The sequence below is a fragment of the Cherax quadricarinatus genome, chromosome 65 (genome assembly GCF_038502225.1).
Source record: "Cherax quadricarinatus isolate ZL_2023a chromosome 65, ASM3850222v1, whole genome shotgun sequence".
Lineage (NCBI taxonomy): Eukaryota > Metazoa > Arthropoda > Malacostraca > Decapoda > Parastacidae > Cherax > Cherax quadricarinatus.
In genome coordinates, this window is record NC_091356.1 from 8,032,433 (window position 1) to 8,055,308 (window position 22,876).

At 42.4% G+C, this 22,876-nt stretch overlaps 2 protein-coding genes across 4 annotated transcripts in view; one reads left to right on the plus strand and one right to left on the minus strand.

Moving 5' to 3' along the window:
• The first annotated feature begins 7,989 nt into the window (after nt 1–7,989).
• On the plus strand, nt 7,990–11,571 carry LOC128700511 (nicotinamide riboside kinase 2). Of its 2 annotated transcripts, none has more exons than XM_053793755.2 (2): nt 7,990–8,128; nt 10,680–11,571. In XM_053793755.2, exon 2 carries the CDS (start codon nt 10,699–10,701, stop codon nt 11,434–11,436), a length of 738 nt encoding a protein of 245 aa, XP_053649730.2. In that variant the 5' UTR covers nt 7,990–8,128; nt 10,680–10,698; the 3' UTR covers nt 11,437–11,571. The 2 variants fall into 2 exon arrangements, with proteins under 2 accessions (XP_053649730.2, XP_053649731.2); XM_053793756.2 differs by lacking the exon at nt 7,990–8,128 and adding an exon at nt 8,296–8,417.
• A 1,424-nt stretch (nt 11,572–12,995) lies between these two features.
• Mettl14 (methyltransferase like 14) overlaps nt 12,996–22,876 on the minus strand; it is a 38,765-nt gene continuing 28,884 nt past the window's right edge. The window contains exon 8 of one of the 2 annotated variants that reach the window (XM_070098918.1): nt 12,996–13,839. In XM_070098918.1, coding sequence (XP_069955019.1) covers nt 13,578–13,839 — 262 coding nt within the window. In that variant the 3' untranslated portion in view covers nt 12,996–13,577. The remainder of the gene's footprint in view (nt 13,840–22,876) is intronic. The other variant, XM_070098919.1, reaches the window with a different exon arrangement.

The following is a 22,876-nucleotide window of genomic DNA, read 5'->3' on the forward strand; positions in this document are numbered from 1 at the left end:
TCCTAAAGGATTCTTTTAGCTTAAGTTCGATGCTTGCTATTTCTCTGACCAGTGTCTCCCTACGCATTTCAGATATATTGACCTCTTTTAGCCGCTGTTATTCTTTTCCGTCGCCTGTAAAGGGAGCGCCTGTCTCTTTCTATTTTACATCTACTCCTCCTTTTTCTTAGAGGAATAAGCCTTGTGCATACATCGAGCGCCACCGAGTTAATCTGTTCTAGGCATAAGTTGGGGTCTGTGTTACTTAGTATATCTTCCCAGCTTATATCGGTTAGGACTTGGTTTACTTGGTCCCACTTTATGTTTTTGTTATTGAAGTTGAACTGTTTGGTTTTACTGTTATTCTAGATAATTTATACACGTTACTATGCAAGAAAAATGTATTCATCCAACATTGTGTAAACTATTTCGTCCTGAAATGTGTTATTCATCAGTCCATGAACAACGATGTTACAACATAATGTCAGGCACACCACTTAAAGGGGATCAGAAGGTATACATTACACAGACCTTGAGAAACAAACCATGGTAGTTACAGCCACTCCAAAGATATTTTTTAGTGCCAGGAAGAAAAAACTGGCAGGAAATGACAGAAATACTACACCACCTCAGATCACTACTGCAGTGGAGGCAGTCAGTGGCCACTACTCCAAAACAACAGATATTAGTGCCATCAAATAAAACCCCCTATATACTATCAATACAACATTTGTATTTGCAAATATACAGGGTCTACAGCCATTAACAAGCAACAAAATACCCGTCAACAGTGGACTGCTCAGAGTCAAATTAAAATTCCTTACAGCAGCATACCATGTTTGCACAGAGATGGGTGACATTTAGGTGTACATGCAGAAAGTCCATAGTATGCAGAGTATTTCGGGCAAATGCAATGTTTGCAGCTTTCACACAGACCCACACCAGGGACCAATTTGACAACGAAATGTGGATCCCAGGGTACAACTTATTCAGATGCGACATTAAGAACAGGCAACAAGGTGAGGGGGTTGGCCTGTATGTCTGGGAGTCTCTCATTTGTTCGGAATTACTAAACACCACAAATAATGTAGTTGAAGTTTTGGTAGTAGAGATTGAAAACCAAAACCTTGTCATTGTGGCTGTATACAAGGCACTAGATACAACTTCCCAACAATTCAAGGAACAGCTGTTGAATATTGACTACCGTATAGAAAAATCTTACAACCCCCAGCCCCAGTAAGTTTATTCAGGTATACACAACTACAGTTACATAGAATTATCATACATAGCAGCATATGTGTAGAGAACCTAGGATAACCCAAAAAAAGTCAGAGTGACTTATTTCCATTGAGATCCTTTATACCTTGTTTGTGCAACCACAAATAGGTGAGTACACACACACACACACACACACACACACACACACACACACACACACACACACACACACACACACACACACACACACACAAACACACACACACACACATACTGCTGCTGGACAGGCTGCAGACCTGGTCCAGCAATTGGCTCCTGGAATTCAACCCTACAAAGTGCAAAGTCATGAAGATTAGGGAAGGGCAAAGAAGACCGCAGACGGAGTACAGTCTAGGGGGCCAGAGACTACAAACCTCACTCATGGAAAAAGATCTTGGGGTGAGTATAACACCAGGCACATCTCCTGAAGCGCACATCAACCAAATAACTGCTGCAGCATATGGGCGCCTAGCAAACCTCAGAACAGCATTCCGACATCTTAATAAGGAATCGTTCAGGACCCTGTACACCGTGTACGTTAGGCCCATATTGGAGTATGAGGCACCAGTTTGGAACCCACACCTAGCCAAGCACGTAAAGAAACTAGAGAAAGTGCAAAGGTTTGCAACAAGACTAGTTCCAGAGCTAAGAGGTATGTCCTACGAGGAGAGGTTAAGGGAAATCAACCTGACGACACTGGAGGACAGGAGAGATGGGAGGGACATGATAACGACATACAAAATACTGAGAGGAATTGACAAGGTGGACAAAGACAGGATGCTCCAGAGATTGGACACAGCAAAAAGGGGACACAGTTGGAAGTTGAAGACACAGATGAATCACAGGGATGTTAGGAAGTATTACTTCAGCCACAGAGTAGTCAGGAAGTGGAATAGTTTGGGAAGCGATGTAGTGGAGGCAGGATCCATACATAGCTTTAAACAGAGGTATGATAAAGCTCAAGGTTCAGGGAGAGTGACCTAGTAGCGACCAGTGAAGAGGCGGGGGCCAGGAGCTTGGACTCGACCCCTGCAACCTCAACTAGGTGAGTACAACTAGGTGAGTACATACATGAGCTATTAAATCTCTGCAGAAAATTCACCTAAAGCCAGCAGACAGTAGAGTCAATAAGACTGGAAAATACACTTGACCTTATCTTCACTAATAATGATGATCTGGTACTAAATGTAACAATATCAAAGACAATACACTCGGATCACAACATAATCTAAGTACAGACATGTATGCGCAGGGCTCCTGACCAGCAAAATGAGATCAATTACGATCTCATTTTGCTGGTCATTAAGGACTCGTACATAAGATAAGATAAGATAAGATTTCGGATTTTTAACCCCGGGGGGTTAGCCACCCAGGATAACCCAAGAAAGTCAGTGCGTCATCGAGGACTGTCTAACTTATTTCCATTGGGGTCCTTAATCTTGTCCCCCAGGATGCGACCCACACCAGTCGACTAACACCCAGGTACCTATTTGCTGCTAGGTGAAAAGGACAACAGGTGTAAGGAAACGTGTCGAAATGTTACCACCCGCCGGGAATCGAACCCGGGCCCTCAGTGTGTGAAGCGGGAGCTTTAGCCACCAGGCCACCGGGCCACCTAAACACATGAGCCAAGAAACACAGGAAGACCTTAAAGCCATAAATGAAATTGAAAAAAAAAACTTTTCTTCCGCCAGATCTAGGACAAAAATCACATCCAGTATTGGGCCCTTGCTTAAACGAGATGGGACTTAGAGAGAGAACAAAGAAATGAGTGAGATACTGAAGTCTCAGTACGACTCAGTGTTCAGTGAGCCGTTAATCAGACTAAGCGTCGACAATCTAAATGGTTTCTTTTATGACCGAGACTCAAAATTTGGTTAATTCAAGAATTTCTGATATAATCCAAACACCACAGGACTTTGAAAAAGTAATAAATGACATGCCCATGCACCATGCCCCAGGCCCAGATTCCTGGAACTCCGTGTTCATCAAGAACTGCAAGAAACCTTTTCACGTGCTTTAAATATTCTTTGGAGTGGGAGCAAAAACACAGGGTCATCCCAGTCACTAAAAACAATGATATACCCCACACTCCACAAAGGTGGCAGCAAAGCAATCTCAAAGAATTACAGAGCGATAGCACTAACGTGCCACATCATAAAAATATTTGAAAGGGTTCTAAGAAGTAAGATCGCTAATCACTTGGATACCCAACAATTGCACAACCCGGGACAGCATGGGTTTAGAGCTCGTGTCTCATACAACTACTATACCACAATGACTTGGTCTTGGATATACTGGAGGAAAAACAAAATGCAGATGTAGTATTACCAGGACCTGGAGTTTACCTGGAGAGAGTTCCGGGGGTCAACGCCCCCGCGGCCCGGTCTGTGACCAGGCCTCCTGGTGGATCAGAGCCTGATCAACCAGGCTGTTGCTGCTGGCTGCACGCAAACCAACGTACGAGCCACAGCCCGGCTGGTCAGGAACCGACTTTAGGTGCTTGTCCAGTGCCAGCTTGAAGACTGCCAGGGGTCTGTTGGTAATCCCCCTTATGTATGCTGGGAGGCAGTTGAACAGTCTCGGGCATACACAGACTTTGTGAAAGCCTTCGACAAATGCGATCATGGTGTAATAGCACACAAAATGCGTGATGAAGGAATAACAGGAAAAGTGGGTAGATGGGTCTATAACTTCTTAACAAATAGCACAGAGTGATAATAGTAAACAGGGTAAAGTCAGAGGTGGCTACTGTGAAAAGCTCTGTTCCACAAGGCACAGCACTCCCATTCTTTTCTTGATCCTCATGCTGTATAGCCCTTGTGGCGTAGCGCTTCTTTTTGATTATAATTGTGGAAAATTGCATTTATCTGAATGTAACTAATTATGTACATAACAGTAAATGATAACAAAGATAATTATTATTTATCAATGTTACATAGACAAGTAGGAATTTGGGACAACTAAGTCGCAAAAAATGTCCCCCTTCGATACCTACCACTGTCATATCCACAAGTTGCTCTGGACCTATTAATTATAAATGAAATATACATACACCAGGAATGCTGGTAAATATATAAATTTGTGGACTGTATATTAAAATTAAAAAATGATTATATATAAACACATTTATATAACAGAAGGAAAATATCTTAATATCACTCACAAATTTGACTGGAGATTAATGTGTCATGTACAGGACCCCCTCTTTTGCCTACATTTATGAAAAATTTACTGGCCAGAATTTAAACATAAATTAGACAGCTTATCTGAGGTTCCTGGAGTTGTCCTGTCCTGTCGCCTGATATCTCAAGTTATGCAGGAATGCACATCCAACAATTTCGTCTCCTATTTGAGAGGTGTCAACCCAATTTTAACCTCTAGAGCACGAAAAATTCTTCCCATTACACTAACGTTGTATCCAATTCAAATTAACAATGGCGACTGCTCTTTTTAAAAATACACTTTTATTAAATACAATATAGGGCATCTATTTACCTATAAATTACCGTATTTCCTGAAAATATACAGTATTTTCCACAATAATATTAGTAATCTTCATCCTCATACCTGACATAGGCAGATATAAGCCACAGCACCGTGTCCTTTGCTGATGATACCAGAATTGGCGTGACTGTATCATTCACTGAGGACAGTGCAAATCTTCCAGCAGACATTAACCAAGTCTTTAAATGGGCCTCAGAAAACAATACGAAGTTCAATGAAGACAAATTTCAACTACTCCGCTGTGGAAAACTCTGGGAAATAAAAACAGGATCGGAGTATTAAACAAATTCTAACCACACGAAATAGCGAAAACTAATGTGAAGGACCTGGGAGTGATAATGTCAGAGAATCTCACTGTCAAAGATCACAACAATGTCTCTACCACATCTGCTAGGAAAATGATATGATGGATAATGAGAACCTTCAAAACTGGGATGCCAAGTCAGTGACTATTCCCTTCAAATCGTTTGTTCTCTCTCTGCTGGAATACTGCTATGCACTAACAGCCCGTTTCAAGGGAGGCGAAATTGCAGACCTGGAGAATATACAGAGCACTTTCACTGTATGTATAGGTACAATAAAGCACCAAAATTACTGGGAACAGTTGAGATCCCTTGACCTGTCCTTGGAACGCAGGCAAGAAAGATACATGATAATACACACTTGGAAAATCTTAAAGACACAGTATCAACAACACAGCCACTTGATACTGGAGTTCCGCAGGGAAGTGTCCTTGGTCCCCTGCTCTTCCTCATATACATCAATGATCTTCCAAACGTATCTCAACACCTGAACCCCATTCTCTTTGCTGACGACACGACTTATGTCATCTCTCACCCTAATCTTGCCACCCTCAACACCATTGTTAATGAGGAGCTGATCAAAATATCGACTTGGATGACAGCCAATAAACTTACGCTTAACACTGACAAAACCTACTACATTATGTTTGGTTGCAGAGCAGATGCGCAAATTAACTTTAAGATCGACAACACTCTAATTGCCAGGCATAATGAGGGCAAATTCCTAGGCATATACCTCGACAACAACCTGAACTTCAGCACCCATATCCAACACATAACCAAAAAAGTATCCACAACGGTTGGGATCCTCTCCAAGATACGATACTACGTGCCGCAAACTGCCCTTCTCACACTATACCATTCACTTATATATCCATACCTCACCTATGCTATCTGTACTTGGGGTTCAACTGCAGCAACACACCTAAAGCCAATAATAACCCAACAAAAAGCCGCAGTAAGAATAATCACTAAATCCCATCCCTGGCAACACCCCCCCCCCCCACTCTTCATAGATCTAAACTTACTCCCTGTTCAGTACATTCACACTTACTACTGTGCAATCTACATCTACAGGATCTTAAATTCCAATATTAACCTTGACCTAAAACGCTTTCTTGATAGCTGTGACAGAACCCACAGGCACAACACCAGACACAAACATCTCTATGACATTCCCCGTGTCCGACTAAACCTTTACAAAAATTCAATGTATGTCAAAGACCCTAAAATCTGGAACACCCTACCTGAAAATTCTAAAACTGCAGACACATTCATCACCTTCAAAACTACCATCAGAAAACATCTTATCTCCCTGATACACCCTGTCAACTAATTATACGAATACCACCTGGTGGTTCACACTTACACTCACTCACCCATTTGACCATAAACAGAAATATCAATCTCAATCTCAAAATAATGAATCTTAACTAGTCATAAGTTGGCCTGTGATACTCCAATACTGAAACTATGTATAGTGCCAAAACAAAAGCATTCACATTGCTAAACTCACAAACTAGTATTTAGTCACTTAGCCATAATACCAACTTACCTCATAATTTTGTAATATTTTAAACTTAAGATTTAATCTAAGTCTGCCCGAAATGCCTAGCCATGCTAGGTGTTCTAGTGGTACACTCTGTAATTATTTTACTACATGTAAACCACACAATAACCAAATTCTGTAAACTCAGCATTGTAATCCTTATAGAGAATAAACTTTGAATTTGAAATTTGAATTGAAATCCCCCCTTTCCATGAAAAGCAGGAGCGACATGAGATACTTAGTGACAATCAAAATTAACATCAGGGACTCAAGATTGTTTAACTGCTTTCCAGCATACATAAGGGGGATTACTAATAGACCCCTGGCTTAGAGGGAGCTGGATGGGTACCTAAAGTCAGTACCTGACCAGCCGGGCTGTGGTTCGTATGTCAGCTTGCGTGCGGCCAGCAGTAACAGCCTGGTTGATCAGGCCCCGACCCACCGCGAGGCCTGGTCATGGACCGGGCCGCGGGGACGTTGAACCCCGGAACACCTTCCAAGTATACTAAGTAGTTACCTTACACCTGCTGCCCTCTTCACCTAGCAGTAAATTATGAACCAGCGTGTTAGTCGACTGGTGTGGGTTCTTTCTTTGTTGGGTTTATTAGGGCATAAACCGTAACTGGTGAGGATGGGACATCCTTGCTGACAAGATTCAAGGACCACAATGGCAATAAGATAGACCTGCCCATATTGCTCTGCATACAAGGGGCTTTTGGCATGTACACCCAACTACTATAATTCATTGTACAACTATGTAGCATGTCCAAATAAAATATATGAAAATATGATATAGACAGTCCTCGATGACTCACTAACTTTCTTGGATTATCCTGGGTGGCTAACCCTCTGGGTTAAAAATCCCAACAGATCTTACCTTTACATCCATGGGGTGCGCTAAACCTGTAGGAATCATACGGCGCTTAGGGTGGGGGGTGGAGAGGAATGGGAGGCATTCAGGTTCAAATCCAAATTCAGAATTTATTTCCACATGATACATTTTGTGACACATGTGGATGACTCTTGATAATACATATAGGAATCCCATGGTTATGTAGAGTATTTCTGGTAAGCCTTTCAGTCCAAGAAAGTGAAAGACAGGTATAATTGTTTCAAGATAATAATATTCGTATGACTTACACCAATTTATAACATGAGAGATAAAGTTACTTAGCTGTTATAACTTTTAAGGTTATAACCATGTCCTAATAAAGTATTATTATTATTACTTCTACTGTAACTTACTGCTAGGCCTTAATAAACAAGATATTTCAAAGGCCCCAAAGGAAATAAGTCACTGACTTTTTTTCGGGTTATTCTAGGTAATTTACACTATGTATGATAATTGTATTTATGTGTACCTATACCTAAATAAACTTAATTACGTATTGATGGCAAAGATACTGAAACCATAATATATATGGAAGAGGCTTCCAGAGATATGCAGGGGTTCAAGGTCAACCACAACCTGGTATCACCATGACAAAAAGTTAACCATTACAGTTACTAAATTAGGAGTTTCAAATATTTTATGGTAAGTTCTTATTTACATTTTACAGTTTTAATATTAGTAATGGCCTTGAAGGCACAGGGAACATATATTTAATACCTTATTAAAGTTTAACTTTGGATAGCCCAACAAAATCGGCAAGATTATTTATTAATGTTGGTGCAATTACCGAGTCAATTTCACTGGGGTCTTCAATTTCCATCTAATCATATTGTAGCTCCTTCCTCTATCACTACTATTACCCACATTACCAACAATTAGTTTATCAGAGGACACTGTGACAAGGCAACCATGTTTTACAAGGGTCACTTTAGTAAGTTTATTCAGGTGAACACAAATACAGTTACATAGATTATCATACATAACTTTATACTATGTGTAAAGAACCTAGGATAACCCAAAAAAGTCAGACAGTGGCTTTATTTCCACTGGGGTCCTTGATGACTTTTTTGTTTATCCTAGGTAATTTACAAATGTTACTCTGTATGATAATTTGTGTAACTGTATTGTGTGTACCTGTACCTAAGTAAACTTAGTTTATTTAGGCGCAGGTACTCCTCCCCTCAAATAGCAATATAATTCCAGAGCTAAATTAATGCCTCATATTTTTTTTAAACAAAATTTTATTTTGACTTTATGAACAAATGGATTAAGAAAGGACGGGGTCTCTGCCCTGAGGTAGAACAATATGTATGGGTAAGTATTTTTATTATCATATTTATGGGGAAGCGCTAAACCTATATGGGTCATACAGCGCCTGAAGAATGAGAGGCTATCAGGTACAATCCAAGGAAGAGGAGGTGATCTGATTTCTTGGATCAAGAGCACATTTCCAGTATCAAGAAACTCCCTTTAGGGCAAATGGAGGCACCAGACCCAGTTCCTTGGATCAAGACTGCACTGAGGGGGAATGATGAGGAATAAAACTGATTAGTTTTAGAAGTAATTATTATTATAATAATAATGGGGGAACGCTAAACCCATAGGGGGTTGTACAGCGTCATGAGAGTGGTAGGCAATCAAGTTCGATCCATGGAAGGTATTGCAGTTCAAATTATTATAATCAGACTAAGTGCTCAACCCACAAGAGTGATACAGTGCTGGTTGTAATTCAGAAAAGGTGCGATTATTGACATACATACTTTATAGAAAATCCCTGGTTTTGCAGAGCATTGCAATGGTATATGGGCAAAGTATATACATATTGGCCTAGTTTAAGCAGAAGGATTAGAAGGTCTAATTTTCATTAATCACAGGGTTAGTAACCCAAGATAACTCAAGGAACTTACTCAGTGTTGCTTATTTCCACTGGGAACCTTTGATCCTTTTTCCCAGGATACAAACCAAAAAAAAAGTCCAAAAAAATACCCATACAGGTTTAGCTTTTTTTTTTTTTTTTTTTTGAGAATATATTAAATATCCATCTGGGTTATTTAACAACATTTTCAGCTGATATTAAATAGATACACCAAATTGTCATATATTTTGATGGCATGTTTTGTAAAGATTTTTTTAAGGCATGATACTGGATATACAAGTGACATTTTATGATGACTTAACCTAGGGTATCCATGAAGAGGACTTTGAACTTGAGCTTCTTCAACAGACGCCTGAATTTTTTCTATATTTTCTTGAAAAATCTCAGGTTTCTATTTGTTTTTAATAAAAACACAAAATTTTAATAATTGCTTGGACATCCTGTAAAAATTCAAATTTTGTTACTAATACATGTACATGTAGTACTATACTATCCCATCAGGCACTGATGTATTCGCATAAAGTTTTCAAATACAGTGGTACCCCATGTTACAAACTTAATTCATTCCAGAAAGCTGTTCGAGTGGCGATACCGAACAAATTTGTTTCCATAAGAAATAATGTAAATTAGATTAGTCCGTTTCAGACCCCCAAAAATACACTTACATAATTGTACATGACTTCTTGAAAAATCCTTATATATTTTAATACTAATAATGCCTGCTTTTACAGAAATAAAGAAAAAGCAGGAAGGACAGGATCATTCAGCATTGAAATTATATAGAATTATTGTCTTTGTAACTGTAGCAAAGAAAATACTGAACTTTTTAGTTATGAATTTCTTGAGTGATAACACATTTTAAGAGGCATTTCCTACATCAGTTTGTTAATTGTAGTTTTGGTCCGACTTGTTCAGAAATGTACCCTAATAATACTATGGTGAGGGTGACTTGATACATTACACTACTGTATTCTGTTTATAATAATGACAATTTGATTCACAAAATGCTGTTTATATAGCAACAGGCAAATTTGACATAATCGGTAAATTGATCTACTCAAATGCAGATGCTAGGTGCAGCTCAACCTGAATTGCCAGTTGTATTAAAAATCCAGCATCTCTTAATGGATTGTCCTGTTCATCACAGAGCACACAAAGTTGAGTTTATACACCAACATCCTGACATGCTTGTTTGTTCTGCACAACTTTCTAATTGTCCCACCTCTTTTGTGCCTGCCATTACCCTTAATGAATACAGTAGTCTAATATTATAATATACAAATCTAACAGTCCAAGTAATATAGGATTTACTTTCAGATGTGACTAATGGACTAATATGGCAGTTCCAAATAGTAACTTTCTGCAAGAGGGACATAGAGTCAAAAGTGGTAAATGTGGGTGGCAAGTGGTTGGCTTGTCAGGAGTAACTGGTGGTGGGAAGTCTACTCTGGCAGCCAAATTGCTTGCTTCCCTTCCAACCACTGTTGTGTATATGAGTCAAGATGAATATATACTTCCTGACCATTACCCCGTTCATCCGAAAGCTCCCAAACCTCTGACGGGCATTAATAAAGATACACTATCCAGTATTGACATGACAAAGATGATTGCTGACATTAAGCATATTCTGGCATCAGATGTAGCAGACATTAAGTTCACTGATTATAGCGAGATACACAAGAGGAGTAAAGTGATTGGGTCAGCTTTATGTGAACCAAGACCACCATTTAGAGGACACAAGGAGAATGTACATCTTCCATCATTACTTCTTCTAGATGGATTTTTGTTGTTTAATCACCTTGAGGTGCCGCAGTTCTGTGATCTCTTATACTTCATCACTCTCACAAAAGAGCAGTGTTTGGAGAGAAGGAAGAGGAGGGTGTTCACCCATGCTAGAATGAACACAAAAGAGTACTTTGATCTTTGCACCTGGCCTCAGTATGAACACCACTTTACTCAGATGTGCAATTCAATTAAGGGAATCCATTTTATTGATGGCTCTTCTCACCCCCAGATTATATATGAAGAGGCTTTTAAAGATATAATGCATATGTTAAATAATGCTAACTGTTGAACAGACATGTGATGACTCAATTACTACAGCTGTTCAAAAAATTATTTCATGTTAATGATATATTGAATAATTAAGAGAGAACACCCCCAAGGTTGGCTCTGCTCCTGCAACTATAATAGGTAATCACAAAACATTATTTCAGGTATTATTATGAGGTATTATTTCAGTCATACCTCATTCATGGTATGACTGAAATAATTCTGTAGAAAAGCAATGTTGAAGGTGCCCTTCTAACCTTCAGCACTGGAAAACTCTTAGCACAGCTCATACTATGTGAACTGGTGACATCTCTTCCCATCCAAGTTTTTGTCATTCTCACAATCTGATCTAGTGACATCTTGCACCTACCTTGGCACTATTATACCTCACCAGATTATTATTATTATTATTATTATTATTATTGCATATTCATTTTATGCACTACCCTTACCAGATGACTATAGTATATGTGTGTGTGGTTTGTAGGTTCCTCTGTGACTAGAAAAAGTTCATTTTCAAGTGAAACATTCACTCTGCTATTGGTGCCTTCTTGTTAGCACTTTATTTTTTAACCAATGTGATTGCTGCTAGTCCTTTGGAGGCATGACGAGAAACGACTGTAGGCATGTGATGGTATAGATAATTGTCTAACACAGATGTGAATGTAGTAGCTGTTGGCCCTATAGTGATCTACAGCAGAGCAACCACTGCCTTATTGGCATCTCGGTGATTGTGTGTACAGGGTATCTCATCACCGCTGAGGCTGTTACTACTCTCCTTGTTGAGCTTCCTCCCAGCTCTCTCACTTGGTAATATGTAGATTTAGACCTAGGCCCTGAGGTATCTTCCATGCATATTTTCTGGTCTTTTTCTTTACTCCAGAAAGTACATTCCAAGCACTACTTTGAGGTATTCCCAGTAGCTTGAATGCTTTAGTGGCTCTATGCAGGCAGTAGACAATCTATGTACCTTTTCCATTATATTTATGGGGAAGTGCTAAACCTGTAGAAGTCATAAAGCACCTTGGAAATGGGAGGTACTCAGGTTCGATCCAAGGAAGGGGAGGTTAGGTCCAGTTCCTTGGATCAAGAGTGACTCACCAGCATTAAGGCACACCTCTCTTGAGGGGTGTACCTTCTCCTGCCTCGAATGGAGCAGACAATGAGAGAACACAAGTGATGTAGCCACTGGCATTTTCTCTTGTTTTAAAAGTTATCTATCCTGGCATTTGCCATATTGTATACTCTAAATGATAAATTACCCCCTAATCTTTCATGTGTTCCTTTCATATTAAGAGATTCTTTTGCATTGTATAGTCAATGCTCCTTTAGAGTTCTTTCCACATCTGAGCAGTTGGAATTTAGCACCAAACCCACATAAGTCAAACAGCACCTAGGGAATGTGAGGTAATAAAATTTGATAAAGGGAACAGGAGGGTAGCTATAGTTTCTTGAATCAAAAGCCCTTCACTAGCTCTGAAGATTCATATCGAAGTCTCCTGAATACTGTTACCCATTGGCCTGCTATCCTTTGAGGTCCTCTACTTTCTCTTATTACTGAATTTATATTAAAACAATTGGTTATGTACTCTATAATTTATTGGCTTACATTAATATGGTAGATAAAACTGTTGAGAGGTAGTCTTGAATAACTAATAATAATTTTTATTTATTGGATGCCTTGTTTACAGTTAAGTTGCCTTCATGAAGCGACCTCTAAATATTAACATTCATTATTATTATACAAGTGTCTCATTAATGACTCTAGAGCTGTCATAGTTTTATTATTATAATCAAGGGGGAAGCGCTAAACCCGGAGGATTATACAGCTGTCATAGTTATAACCGTCTTCAGGTTCAACTGCTAATGATATTTGGCCATAGGCTTCATGTACCTGTATATTATAGGCTAGCAATATTCACAGGTCATCCTCAGAAAGTTATAATTAATCTTAACAACATGAGCCTAATAGCTCAATTACAGACTTTGGTATAAAAGTTTTATATAAGCACAGTATCAATAAAATTAAACAATTACAGTATTTATTATAACCTCTATGGAATTTCAAACATACAACAAAAATAGTTATTTATCGTATCAAAGGCATGTTGGATGCAACTCTGTACGTGGCTGGAGAGCACTCTAACCACAGCAAAGAATTGGTTATCTTGCTCGTCCTCGGCCACGGGTGAAATTTGTACGTGATGACATTCCTCCTCTACCTCGTCCACCTGGGCCTCCCTTTGCTTTTGGAGGAGGAGACTTGGGTCGCAAAGCCTCGATACGCTCAGTGCAGCCGGTTGTAATCTGGCCATTCGTAAAGTAGCCAGCATAAACATCAGGGTCAAAGTTGCTGCTGGTGAGGCCTGGTCCCAGGGTGAGCCAGCCAGGACGAATGGTGCTATCGCGGCCAAACACGTGCAACCTACCAAATAAAATTGCTTGTGTAAATGCTTTAATTTCTTTTTATTAACTGGCTGTTTCCCAACAAGGTAGGGTGGCCCGAAAAAGAAAAACTTTCACTCCATCACTGTCTTGCCAGAGGCACACTTACACTTCACTTATAAAACTGCAATATTAACACCCTGAGTGCAAGCACTGTACTTTCTATCTCCAGAACTCAAGTCCGGCCTGCCCGAGTCCCTTCATATTACCCTGCTCACACTCCAACAGCATGTCAAGTCCTAAAAACCATTCGCCCTATCTAACACCCTTGCTGGAAGTCCAAGCCCCTTGCACACAAAGCTTCCGCTGACCTCTACCCCGCCTTCCCTCCCCAACAGATTTATATACTCTCTAAGTCATTCTATTCTGTTCCATCCTCTCTACATGTCTGACCACTCAAGGGAGGTTCCTTGATGCTGGTGAGGGGCTTTTGATCTAGGAAATTGGATCTGTGCTCTGGTTCCCTGAATTAAATACCTTCCATCCCCCACATGCCCTGTATAATCCTACGGGTTTAGCGCTCCCCCATAATAATGATAATCTACATGTCAGCACTACCTCAACAACCCCTCCTCAGCCCTCTGGGTAATCCTGCACCTCTTAATTTCCAAACTATGAATTCTCTTTATTATATTCACACCACACATTGCCCTCAGACACGCCTCCAGCCTTCTCCTTGTCACAACAGTCACCACCCCTGGGCTCTGGTGGCCTGGTGGTTAACGCTCTCGCTTCACACGGCGAGGGCCTGGGTTCGATTCCCAGCCAGAGTAGAAACATTGGACGTGTTTCTTTCAGCCTGTTGTCTATGTTCCCCATCAGTAAAATGGGTACCTGGGTGTTAGTCAACTGGTGTGGGTCGCATCCTGGGACACTGACCTAAGGAGGCCTGGTCACAGACCGGGCCGCGGGGGCGTTGACCCCCGGAACTCTCTCCAGGTAAACCCCATGCTTTGCACCCATATCACCTCTTCAAGGGGGGCTCCTTGGCGTGGTGAAGAGGCTATTGGTCTGAGGAATTAGACCTGTCAGTCTCCTTCCTCAGACCGAACCTAATTACCCCCCAATCCCCCCTTCCCTTTTTCCTTTCCTCCTCCTCCTCCCCACCCCTCCCTTTTGCACTTCCTTTTTGGCCTTTGGGATTTTTTCCCACAGGCACGCTAGTTCCAAGGTAGGGAAAAGGGTACTGGGGTCCATCCCATTCCGTTGAGGTTCTTGGCGGTGGCGTAGTTTGCCGTGGAATCTGGATTGCCTGGGGATGTCCCGATCCCTCTCCTGTATCCCGGAGGGTGGCTTTGGGTGTCTTTCGGGTGACAGGTGTATCTCTGGAAGCCACCTTTCGGATTCCGGGGGTGGTGGCCGAAGGAGGTATGCTTTGTGGCGGATATCCGGCCGCCTTCTCTTTTGTCCACCGAGGTAGCTTGGCAGATGTGAGGTTGCTATCCTGGATTGCTGGTTTACTGGCATGATGGGTAGGGTATGGCATGGGTTCCATGCTGCATCTGCGCTACTTGTGGTGCTAAGGTCCTCTTGGGCACGGAGGGAGATTTCTGGCCTTTTCATTCCTCCTAGGAACTATCCCTCCCCGATTCCCCCTTTTCTTATTCTTTTTTTATTTTTCTTTTCTTTTCTTTCTTTTTTTTCTTAAAAACAAAAAGAAAGAAGTAACCTAACCATGGAAGCCCTAGTCCATGAACCTACTACCCTCGGGCCCCTTCTTGATACCGCACCACGTTCTGACCCCGCCTTGTCTTTGGACCACTCTTCGGACACTCCTAATGCCTCTGTACCTCTTGCCGGTGCTGTTTCCTCACCTGCTTCAGGTACTGAGGTCTCGACTGACTCCTTCGATTTATCTGACCTCCGCTCTCCTTTGACTATGCTTCCGGCCTCTCCCTCTACGGTGCGGCAATTTTCGAATCGCTGGCCCGTTCCACGTCGGACCAACTCTGGTCCCACGCCTAAACGCCAACGACAATTACCTGCTGATGATACTTCTCCACCTTCCCGTTCTTCTCAAAAAAGATAGACACGTCCTGCACTCCCTTTCCACGCTCAGTTTCAGAATGCGCAATGGACTAAATTCTTCACTTTACGACCAACTTCCTCTACTGCCTATCTTTCCGACCATAGTATTGGCAAGGCACTCCTATGCCATGTTGGTAAAGATATTTCTTTTCATGCTCTTAAGAGCGGTAGGCGCATCATCACTGTACAGAATGCTACCCAAGCTCATGATCTTTCTCTTCTTTCCCATATCGATACTGTTCCTGTCACTATTGAAAAACATCATTCCCTCAATTCTTGTAGTGGTACCATCATTCTGCCCCATACCATAGTTCAACAAAATTTCCAGACATGTGGCAATGACATTCTTGAACAGCTGGAACTCCAAGATCTCCCAATCCTCAAGGTAGACACTTATGTTCTTCTTGCCCACGGGCGGAGACGATACCCTAGCAATGTGGCTCGTTTAACTTTTGACAGCCGTGAACTCCCATCCTCAGTTTATGTAGCAGGACATTGGTTACAAGTTCGAAAGGTGATCCCTACACCGCAACAGTGTAGAAATTGCTGGCGATTTGGCCATCCAGCGAAATATTGCAGATCTATAGCCGAATGCCCAGTCTGTGGTGCCGATGACCATTTTAATACGTCTTGCAATCGACCTCCCTCTTGCCTTAATTGTCATGAGGCTCACCCTTCATACTCTCGCCATTGCCAAGTCTACTTAAATGAGCAGGAAATCCGTTACCTCAAAGAGGCAGACGGTCTCACTTATGCCATGGCAGTTTCTCATCTCCGCCTCCAAGGGAGACTTCCTCGTGTTTCTTATTCCCGTGTTTCAAAACGTCCCCCCACTTCTGAGGTCCCATCTTCTGCAGCCTCCTCTGTGGTTACCTCTCCCATAGTCACTCCTGTATCTAATTCTTTGCTGTCCTGGGCTCAAACGTCCCTACTTCAATGCCTCAGTCTGTTCTCGCTTCTTCGTGTTCTCCCTCACAAGCCTCGGTATCGACGAGATTTCGTACGACACCTCCTCCCAATCGTCCCTCTACTTCTCAGAAGTCAAAAAAAGGTCCTTTAACCCCTCCTTCCCTTCTTCCACCTCCTCATTTTACCTTCCCTGTCTCTGTACCTGGTTCTTCCCCTCTCACTGGCTCTGTTACAAGTGTAGAGGTTCACCCTCCTCCTCGTACTGTACCTTCCTCCCCTGTTCCCTCCCAAGTTTCTTCCTCTTCTGCCACCTCCCAGGTTTCTGCCTCTTCTGTCCCCTTCCACGCTTCTTCTCCCGTTCCCTCCAACCTTTTGCCCCCCCCCTACCTTGGTACAGCCCATTACAGTTCCAATCTTTACTCATCCTCCCCCTACCATCTCCAGTATTGTCTCCCATATGACGTCTCTGAATTCCGAAACACTTGAAGCAATCTCTGAATATATTGCAGAGACCAAATCATCAATGGACACTGATCCACCCTCTGTTCCTTCTCTCTCCTCTCCTCCATCTGCGCAACTCCTTTCTTCGCAGCGCACCGTTCCTTCGCTGCTTGAAAGTTTTCCGCTGCCTCTGCATGTGGACTTTTCTAACCCCTCTAGTCCTTAGGAACCCTTACCTGCGGATTTCAGGTATCTTTATCGTTGCCAATCGGCCTCAGGGGTAATCGGGGTGAGCTTCAGATGTTACTCTCCCAGTTTTTCCCTGTTGGTGTTTGCTTACAGGAACCAAAATTACACTCTGCTGCTATCTATCCCATCTCAGGCTATAATTTATTGTATTCTTCAGATCCTTTTCCTGATGGGACCTTTAATGAAAGTGCCCTTCTTCTACGCACTGATATTCTGTACCATCAGCTATTTGTTCATACTTCACTGCATTACACAGCAACCCGTAGCCACTTGAATAGGTGGTATACGCTCTGTTCTTTATATCTCTCTCCTTTTCGGGCATTATCTATTCCGGATATTACCTTTCTTGTTTCGTCATTACCGCCACTGCTTCTGTTACTTGGCGGTTTTAATGCCCATCATTTCCTCTGGGGGGGTTTCACTGTGATTCCCGTGGCATTCAGTTAGAGGCTTTTCTTGCTACCCACCCCCTCCATGTTTTAAATACAGGTACTCACACCCATTTTGATCCTTGGACTCACACTCTCTCTTGCATCGATCTCTCAGTCTGCTCTTCCTCCGCCGCATTAGACTTCACCTGGTCTGTTCTCCCAGATTTACATGACAGCGATCATTTCCCAATCATTCTTACTTCCCCTTCATATTCACCACCTCTTCGTATCCCACGCTGGCAATTTGATCAGGCAAATTGGAACCTTTACTCACAACTAACTGTTTTTAGTGAGGTTCCTTCTTCGTCCTCCATTGATGAGCTTTTACACCTCTTCTCGTCCTCCGTTTTAACCGCAGCTTCTCATTCTATACCCTAAACTTCGGGCAGGCATTCTCAGAAATGTGTGCCTTGGTGGTCTCCTGCTTGTGCTCGTACAGTACGTTTGAAAGGCGCTGCGTAGGGCAGGTACCGGCACAATAGAACCACAGAGAGACTTCTTGATTTTAAGCAGAAGCGTGCGATTGCTCGCCGTGTCATCCGTGACGCTAAACGCACTTGCTGGCGAGATTATGTCTCCACCATCACCTCTGCTTCCTCTATGAGTGCAGTCTGGAAAAAAGTACGAAAACTGAGTGGTAAATATTCTCCTGACCCGGCTCCTGTTCTGCGGGTTGCCGGTGTTGATATAGCAAACCCACTAGATGTTGCCAATGAAATTGGCAATCATCTGGTCCGTATTTCTCAGGGGCTCCATCTATGCCCCTCGTTTCTTTCCTCAAAGTCTGCCAGAGAGTTAGCACCCTTGGACTTTTCTTCTCTCAGAGAAGAACAGTATAATGTGCCAGTATAAGAACAGTATAATGAGGCAACGCTCTCAGCTTGCCGATCATTGGCAGCTGGGCCCGACGACATTCATATTTGTATGCTACAACATTTACATCAGTCAGCCCATTCAGTCCTATTATGCCTTTTCAATCTTATTTGGTCACAAGGAGTTCTTCACAGCCGTGGAAATCTGCCATTGTTCTCCCTTTTCGCAAACCGGGCACTATGGGGCATGAAGCCTCCCACTATCGTCCCATTGCTCTTACCAGTGCAGTTTGCAAAGTGATGGAACGCCTGGTAAATAGACGTTTAGTGTGGTATTTAGAGACACACAACAGTCTCTCCACTCGTCAATATGGCTTTTGTAAGGGACGTTCTACCATAGACCCCTTACTATGCTTGGATACGTATGTTCATAATGCCTTTGCGAATAACCACTCAGTTATTGCCATATTTTTTGACCTTGAGAAGGCATATGACACAACTTGGAGGTATAATATTTTGGCCCAAGCCCACTCCTTAGGCCTCCGAGGCAATCTACTATCCTTCCTTAAGAACTTTTTAAATGACAGACATTTCCGTGTTCGGGTTAATAATGTGCTCTCCCCGGACTTTATCCAAGCTGAAGGTATCCCGCAGGGATGTGTTCTGAGCACACTTTTTCTCCTTGCTATAAATGATTTGGCCTCTAGTCTTCCATCAAATACAGTGGACCCCCAGTTCGCGATACTAATCCGTTCCTGAGAGCTCATTGTAAACCAAAAATATCGGAAAGCGAATCAATTTTCCCCATAAGAAATAATGGAAATCAAATTAATCTGTGCAAGACACCCAAAAGTATGAAAAAAAAACTTTTACCACATGAAATACTAAGTTTAATGCAATAGAATAGTAATTACAATAACAACAACAACAACAACAATAAATAACAATAAATAATGAAAGAATAATTGACACTTACCTTTAATGAAGATCTGGTGATGATTGATGGGATGGGAGGAGGGGAGAGTGAGGATGGTGTTAGCATTTAGAAGGGGAATCCCCCTCCATTAGGACTTGAGGTAGCAAGTCCTTTTCCGGGGTTACTTCCCTTCTTCTTTTAATGCCACTAGGACCAGGTTGAGAGTCACTGGACCTCTGTCGCACAACATATCTGTCCATAGAGGCCTGTACCTCTCGTTCCTTTATGACTTCCCTAAAGTGGTTCACAACATTGTCAGTGTAATAGTCACCAGCACGGCTTGCAATAGCTGTCTGAGGGTGATTTTCATCCATGAAGGTTTGCACTTCAAGCCACTTTGCACAGATTTCCTTAATCTTTGAAGTAGGCAACTTCTTCAATTTCTCTCTCCCCCCTCCGAAGCAATTTCCTCAGGTGTGGCCTCTTGCTGTTGAAGTTGATCTAGCAGCTCATCTGTGGTTAGTTCTTCATTGTCCTCCTCCACCAACTCTTCCACATCCTCCCCACTAACCTCCAACCCCAAGGACTTCTCCAATGCCACAATGGATTCCTCAACTGGCATAGGCTTCTCAGGGTTAGCCTCAAACCCTTCGAAATCCCTTTTGTCTATACATTCTGGCCACAGTCTTTTCCAGGCAGAGTTCAAGGTCCTCTTAGTCACTCCCTCCCAAGCCTTACCTACAAGTTTTACACAATTGAGGATAGTAAAGTGATCCTTCCAAAACTCCTTTAGAGTCAATTGAGTTTCTGTGGTCACTTCAAAGCACCTTTCAAACATAGCTTTTGTGTACAGTTTCTTGAAGTTGGAAATGACCTGCTGGTCCATGGGCTGCAGGAGAGGAGTGGTATTAGGAGGCAAAAACTTGACCTTAATGAAACTCATGTCCCCACAAAGTCGCTCTGACAAGTCTGTAGGATGACCAGGGGCATTGTCTAATACCAGGAGGCACTTAAGGTCTAATTCCTTTTCAATTAGGTAATTTTTCACACTGGGGGCAAATGCATGGTGTAACCAGTCATAGAAAAAGTCCCTAGTGACCCATGCCTTACTGTTTGCCCTCCACAGCACACACAAATTAGCCTTGAGGACATTCTTTTGCCTGAACGCTCTGGGAGTTTCTGAGTGATACACCAATAAAGACTTCACTTTGCAATCACCACTAGCATTGGAACACATCAACAGAGTAAGCCTGTCTTCCATAAGCTTATGTCCTGGGAGTGCCAAAATCGTCATGCAACTGCCTAGCCTTTTCACAAATGATTGCTTGAGAGATGCTATCTCCTGCTATCTGTTTTTCATTTATCCACACCAATAACAGTCTTCCAACATTTTCTAACACTTGCAGTTGCTGTTTCGTAATCACAGTTGCACCTCTTGCAAGAACAGCTTCCTTGATTGCCGTTTTCTTGCTCACTATAGTAGAGATGGTTGTTTGGGGTTTACTATACAACCTGACCAGCTCCGACACATGCACTCCACTTTCGTACTTTGCAATTATCTCTTTCTTCATTTCAACAGTCATTAGCACCCTTGGTCTCGAAGGGTTGGCACTGGGAGCTTTCTTGGGGCCCATGGTGACTTATTTTGCAAAAACAGACACCAAAAACAGTGATAATATGGATAATATGGAATGTACCGAATGTATCCTTAGATGCGCGCACACTGGCTGGCTTGTAAACACTGGCACACACAGGGCAGTTCAGGCCACACATGGACACGTCTCGTACGAACCACATCGCATACCGGGTTTTGTATCGGGAAGCGAGGCAAATTTTCTGCGAAATAATGCATCGGTTACCTGATTTATCGGATACTGATAGCTTCGCGAACCGGGGGTCCACTGTATTTGGTCATCACTCTATGTTGATGACTTCGCTATTGCCTGTGCAGGTGCTGACTGTCACCTCATTACAGTTTCTCTCCAGCATGCGGTCGACCGTGTTTCCAATTGGGCCACCACACATGGGTTTAAATTTTCCAGTACCAAAACTCACCAAATTACTTTCACTAGACGCTCTGTCATCTCCGATCATCCTTTGTACCACTATGGCTCCCATATCCCTGAACGTGATACAGTCAGGTTTCTGGGCCTCCTCTTTGACCGTAGGTTATCCTGGAAACCTCACATTACCTCTCTGAAGGCAACTTGTAACAGCCGGCTGAACCTTCTTAAAACCCTTGCTCATCTTTCATGGGGAGCTGATCATCGAACTCTCCTTCGCCTACATTCCACCCTCATTTTATCGAAACTTGATTATGGTGACCAGATCTATTCAGCGGCCTCTCCTGCTACTCTCTCTAGCCTTAATCCCATTCATCACCAAGGATTACGTTTATGCCTTGGTGCTTTTCGCTCTTCCCCTGTTGAGAGCCTCTATGCAGAAGCGAACATTCTATCCTTATCTGATCGCCGTGATGCCCATTGCCTTCGCTACTATGTACGCTCTCATGATCTCTGCAATCCTTCCATTTGTAGAATGGTCACTGATATTAGTAGACATTCTTTATTTGTTCGCCGCCCCTGTTTACTCCGTCCCTTCTCTCTTCACCTACATTCACTCTTGTCTTCTCTTCAGTTACCACCTTTCTATGTTCATGTAGCATCTCACTTTTCCCTACCCCCCTGGGAAGTTCCAGCTGTTCGAGTCTGTTCTTTCTCTCTCCCTTGCTCAAAAGCCCAACTGTCTACGGTCACTTCCCGCTCTCTTTTTCTTGACCACTTCCACTCTCATTCTCATGCCATTGCAGTGTACACAGATGGCTCTAAGGATTCGCTGCAGTGTTTCCGGACAGCGTCGTACGAGGGCATTTACTATCTTCGGCTAGTATTTTTACTGCTGAATTGTATGCCATTCTTGCAGCACTTATCCGTATTGCATCTATGCCTGTGTCATCATTTGTGGTTGTCTCAGACTCCCTTAGTGCTTTACAGGCTATACAGAAATTTGATACACCTCACCCCTTAGTCCTCCGTATCCAACTTTGGCTATGCCGCATCTTTACCAAGCATAAAGATATTGTTTTTTGCTGCAATAGCTACCTACCTTCACACCCGTTGGCAACAACATTGGTCTACTATGCTTGGTAACAAACTTCAATCTATTAAATCGAGTATAGGTTACTGGCCGTCTTCTTGTCACCAGTGTCGAGGTTGGGAGACTACTCTCTCC

Coding starts and splice junctions, on each gene's coding strand:
- LOC128700511 (XM_053793755.2), top strand. CDS start 10,699: ATGGCAGTTCCAAATAGTAACTTTCTGCAAGAGGGACATAGAGTCAAA.